The sequence below is a fragment of the Oratosquilla oratoria genome, chromosome 1 (genome assembly GCF_046742065.1).
Source record: "Oratosquilla oratoria isolate Oo_2021 chromosome 1, ASM4674206v1, whole genome shotgun sequence".
NCBI lineage: Eukaryota > Metazoa > Arthropoda > Malacostraca > Stomatopoda > Squillidae > Oratosquilla > Oratosquilla oratoria.
Window position 1 is genome coordinate 99,908,633 of NC_134777.1, and position 6,000 is coordinate 99,914,632.

Consider the following 6,000-nt stretch of genomic DNA (forward strand, 5'->3'; position numbering starts at 1 on the left):
ACATAAAGACACACACACACACACACATACATACAAACATACACATACACACACACTCACATATATACAAACATAGACATACATACACACATACACACACACACGCACACACACACACACACACACACACACACACACACACACACACACACACACACACACACACACACACACACACATATTACTAAGTGTGTATACAAACATAGGATATTTCGAGCTTCGCCTCTCGTGCAATGGACGTAAGGGTAGATTAGCTTCTTGCAGGTCTGTAAAAAAACCACGCTTGATATAAGTATAGGGGAGAGGGAAGGATAGGAGGCGAGGTGGGCGTGAGTAGAGGAGATAATGGCTAAATTGACTGTAGCTGCGGTTGTCAGCAGTATAGATTTGAAATCTCTGCGTTGTGCACTGCGTGAGGGGGAGGGAGTGGAGGAGGGAAGGTGGGAAAAAGAAGTCGTCACTCCCGTTTTATGTTTGTTCTTGGGGCGGGGAAACGCTATTGGTCGGAGAGGCAGGGAGAAGAGGCAGGAAAGTTGTCGCTCGTAAGTGGTAAGAGAAGTAGCGAAGGAGAAAACGGCAATGTGCCCTAGACATGTTCGTGTGCTTGTATTCGTGTGCGTGTGTCTGTGCGTGTGTATGTGTGTTTTTATGTATGCGTTGGTACTCGCGTATGTGTATGTGTGAACGTGTGTGTGCAACACACCATGGTCTTGGATCACATGTTGGACTCGTGATCGATAGCTATTACCCTTCTGGATGAGAGCTCAGAGCTCATATATGCCCGATCTATGGGTTTATACCGTGACTTTACACACATACACACACACAACTTCTCGTCCACGAGAGTTGGGTTGACGGCTTGCACCGCAGTGATGTTGCAATTATTTCAGCCCTGGGCGGGAATCGAACTCAGATCGTTGGAGTAGCGATTGTGAACGGTACACTGCACCGTCGGGCCGTGTGTGTATGTGTGTGTGTGTGTGTATTCACTTGGTCTTTGGATCACGTGTTGGACTCGTGATCGACAGCTATTTCCCTCCTGGAAGAGAGCTCAGAGCTCGTAGGTCCGATCTATGGGTAATGCTATGACCTTGCACACACACACACCCCCAACTCCCCGCCCACGAGAGTTGGAGTAACACCCCTCAGCGCTGCGATACTGATATTATTTCAGCCCCGGGCGAGAGTCGAACCCGGACCTCCGTAGTGGCAGGCCAGAGCTCTAACCACAGCGCCATGAGAGGTGTGTGTGTGTGTGTGTGTGTGTGTGTGTGTGTGTGTGTGTGTGCGTGCGTGTGTGTGTGTGCGCGTGTGTGTGCGTGTGTGTGTGTGTGTGTGTGTGTGTGTGTGCGTGTGTGTGTGTGTGTGTGTGTGTGTGTGTGTGTGTGTGTGTGTGTGTGTGTGTGTGTGTGTGTGTGTGTGTGTGTGTGTGTGTGTGTGTGTGCGCGCGTGTGTGTGTGTGTGTGAGACAGAATCTGGAGACCTGAAAATAGTTCGAAAAACTAGAATATTATACACTATCATGTCCCTAAAATAGGACTTAACTCTGAAAGTGTTAACATGTTTTCTTTCCACTATAACAAACTCTCCCTGCTTCCAGTGGTTACTGAGTTATATATTCATGTGTTTTATCCCACCATTCCTATTAAAGTGCTTGGGATCGCTTCAATTATCAAAACTGAAAACAAATTGATCATGCAATCTTTCATAAAAAAAAGACTGGGTTATTCACAGATTATTTTCAAGTCAGCGTTAAAAAAAAAATCGTGTCCTAATTTTCACATTTCATACCCACAGGTTGTTTATGGGGCTGCTTGGAATGGGCTGCGCAGTTATCCTCAACTACAGAGACCAACAGCGCAAGGTCCACGCGGGCCTATGCTTCTCCTGTCGCTACCACTACGGATCTTCCATTGGTGGGGCGAGACGAAGACGAGGAAGATGTCCTGAGGGAAGGTGTCGAGGCATCGCCGGAATGACCGGTGTCAGCGGTGGGACTGGTAGTGCTGGGGGCGGTAGCGGTTGTGTCGAGAATGGTGTTGGTGGTAGCGGGACCCGGGCTGTCTATATGCAGAATGGTCCCTTTGGAGGCCTGTATGTTTCAAAGACGAAACAAGCCGACCAGGGTAGCAAACATACTGTTGTTCGTGACAATTCCTTTGGTATCAGACATAATGTACTGGCTGCAGTTCAAGACGGAAGGTACGAAGGGATCTCAGGAAAGACCATTGTTGGTAGTAAAGAAAGCCCTGTGGCATATGAAGAAGACGACAGTGAAGGAAACGGAACACAAATATCTAAGTCGATCAATAACTGCACTGATGAACACCAAAACGCGGAAGGAAATAGTGAGGAAGTTAAGGAGAATTCGGAGCGTTTTGCCGAACTCATCACCGAGTTTGACCCGCTCGTAGTCGCTGAAACGACCAACGTCGCCGAAGAAGCGAAAACTTCAGGCGTCGACCCGGAGGTCGGAAACCAAGTCTATGTCAGATGGATCATGACCCACAACCGACTTATCTCGGCCACCTGCTCGTGCGGTGCATGGGACCCCGCTTCCCTTGTCGACAGGAAGAAGGAGCTTCTGAGACTACAGGCATCGTACGCCAGCGACTCTTCAGCCACCTCGAGTCCTTTACCGAAACGACCTCAGGTGGAGGGCGAAACTGCAGAAGACAGCAGCGGCAGCATCAAACGAGCCTCGTCGAAGCAACGGGGAGACCACGACGACGATGACGACGACGACGAGAGTGGCGACAGTGACGTCGCTAGTGGGGGCAGTTTCGAGAGCAAAAGGGACAGCGTCGGTCGAAGTGAGGGTAGCCATAGTAGTGACGAGAGGCACGGCAAGAGAGCGCGAACGGCGGGCTGCGGCGAGTGCAGCGGCTGTAACGAGAGCAGAGGAGCAGGCAGCGGTAATGGACCTGGCGGCGGCAGCAAAGAGAGGTACATGAAAGTGGTGGGGCGATACAACAAGCGAATCCTAATGCGGTGCTCCCTCAGCCCACACTGCGAAGTTCCGATCCATTTATTCCGAGCTCTTGGGACCGACGGGGAGGGAGGTGTGAAGCCCGGGGAGCGCAAGAATGGCTCCGAGAAAACCCTGGAACCCGGGTGCGAGAAGGTGGGGCCAAAAGGCAAAGGAGCTGAGGAAGGTGAAGAGGAGGGGAAGGGAGAAGAGAGGAAAGGAGACGATAAGATTGTTTTCAAACGTCCAATAATCAAAACGAAAACGAAATCTCTGAAGAAACTACGGGGTGTGCAGGCCAAACGTTTTTGCCATAAGGGGAAGTTGAAATTGGGTGATGCGGCTTCAGGTGTGTCAGGTCTGGAAGCCTCGAACAAGAGTGGCAACAGTGCCGAGGCATCCTCTCAGGGCACAGGCTATAGCGTCAGCAACACATCCAAGAAGAAATCACGTGGTTCTTCAATGGCTACCGTCCATAAAATGTCTAAAAGAAAAGGAAATTATATTGCCGTTGGTGATGATGATGATGATGAGGAGGAGGAGGAGGAACAGGAAGAAGAAGAGGAGGGGGGAGAGGATCACAAGAAAGAAGAGGATCTAAAAAAGAACGATGGGGAGGAGGAGGAGGAGGAGGAGGAGGAAGAGGGAGAGTGGGAGGAAGATGACGAGGAGGGGAAAGAGGGAGACAATGGGTATGATGACACAAGATCCGTTTCATCGGCAACGGCTTTGATCCCGGAAGAGGAGGACCCGGGGAGGAGAGAAACAGAGACGAGGAATAGGAGGAAGAAAGCCTCGAACAGCATCAGAGCAAAACTATCGAAGGCAATGAAGAAAGCGGAAGGCTCTGCACGTCCAAAGAGGGCAGTGCTCAAACCAGCAGAAGTCTTCGCACATGATAAGGAGGACTCATCCCTGGAAGACCTTATCTTACCAGCCTCGCAGGCCGTTGCGTCCACGTTTTCTCCCGCTAGTCCTACATCTTCCATTGCCTCTTCGTCTACGGCCTCTCTGTCCATGTTGATCCCCCATAGTCGGGAAGACCATTTCGCTGATGAAGCCGATGATGGTGAAAAGGCGTCGTCATGGATGCAGGAGAGGCAGCAGCCACCCATTCCTGTCAACAGACGAACAGTGGCCGTGTTCGGTCGAGCTCCGGCTCAGATGTCAGACAATTTTCGAACGCTGCGAGTGAGCCAGAGTACACACCGTTGGCATCTCCGTCGTCCTCAGTATCGACTATCTTCGCCATTCCATTAGACCACTTTGTAAAAATACACACACCATAAATTTCGAAACAAGAATAAGTGGTTTTGTATTATATCTTATATTATATTATCTTATATTGCATAGTGATTATATTATAAAATATTATATTACATTATACTATATATAATATCAGATCAGTTCATAATATATTACGCTATATTATATCATAATATATTATGTTATATTACATATAAATTACATCACGCTCTATTTTGCTGTTTTATTGTATTTCCTTTGTCTGCCGATAACGTAAATATAAGCGTAATGTTCTCACATTTACTTAGTTGTTAGTTCAAATCCCGCACTCTCCTACGATTCTATAGCAATGACTGTTAGCTGCCGCAAAAGTACAAGTGCATAGTGGTACACCACCTGGCGTAGTCTCCTCACATTTTTGTACGTGTGTATGTACACGTTTATGTATACATGAATACATACATACATACATAATATATATATATATATATATATATATATATATATATGTATACATACATATACATATACATATACACACACATATATACATATATATATATCTGTAGGGAAGAGGCCAAACGCAGAGTATGGGAGTCCAATATATTTTACGTTTCGCCCAGCAGGGCTTCTTCAGAAATAACATCGATGAAAAACATTTTACTCCTTATATAGCCCGAGCCTTGCGGGGAGAAACAAACATTAAAATGGTGTACTCACAATTTGCGCAAATTGCTTGTTACTTGTAATTAAAATTGCCAATGGTTTGTTTATTGTAAAAAATCCACTATTCTGATTTATATTTTCTATGAGGGATATAAACGCCGATTCTAAACATCTACGTTTCATTGTATGGTTTTCATATTTTATAATCTTGGAATTATTCCAATCAGCATTGTGGCCGGTATCGAATCTATGTTTAACAATGGCATTAGATTCGATACCAGCCACAATGCTGATTGGAATAATTCCAAGATTATAAAATATGAAAACCATACAATGAAACGTAGATGTTTAGAATCGGCGTTTATATCCCTCATAGAAAATATAAATCAGAATAGTGGATTTTTTACAATAAACAAACCATTGGCAATTTTAATTACAAGTAACAAGCAATTTGCGCAAATTGTGAGTACATCATTTTAATGTTTGTTTCTCCCCGCAAGGCTCGGGCTATATAAGGAGTAAAATGTTTTTCATCGATGTTATTTCTGAAGAAGCCCTGCTGGGCGAAACGTAAAATATATTGGACTCCCATACTCTGCGTTTGGCCTCTTCCCTACAGAGCTGTTGCAGTCATTGCTGCCTTTACTCATATATATATATATATATATATATATGTGTGTGTGTGTGTGTGTGTGTGTGTGTGTGTGTGTGTGTGTGTGTGTGTGTGTGTGTGTGTGTGTGTGTTTGTGTGTGTGTGTATATGTATGTGTGTACATACGTGTGTGTGTGTGTGTGCTTGTGCGTTTGTGTGTGTGTGTGTGTGTGTGTGTACGTGTGTGCATGTGTGTGTGTGTGTGTGTACGTGTGTGCATGTGTGCACGTATGTGTGGGTGTGTATAGGTATGTGTGTATATATATATATATATATATATATATATATACATATATATATATATATATATATCATATATAAACACATACATATATGTATATATATATATATGTATATATATGCATATATATGTGTGTGTGTGTGTGTGTGTGTGTGTGTGTGTGTGTGTGTGTGTGTGTGTGTGTGTGTGTGTGTGTGTGTGTGTGTGTGTGTGTGTGTGTGTGTGTGT

General features: G+C 45.5%; 1 protein-coding gene across 2 annotated transcripts in view; it reads left to right on the top strand.

The window, feature by feature from the left end:
- The window catches only part of LOC143024418 (uncharacterized), a 54,237-nt gene extending 49,800 nt beyond the window's left edge, over positions 1-4,437 (top strand). For both annotated transcript variants that reach the window (XM_076183221.1, XM_076183226.1), the window contains one exon: positions 1,798-4,437. In XM_076183221.1, coding sequence (XP_076039336.1) covers positions 1,798-4,228 — 2,431 coding nt within the window. In that variant the 3' untranslated portion in view covers positions 4,229-4,437. The remainder of the gene's footprint in view (positions 1-1,797) is intronic.
- Positions 4,438-6,000: the final 1,563 nt, after the last annotated feature.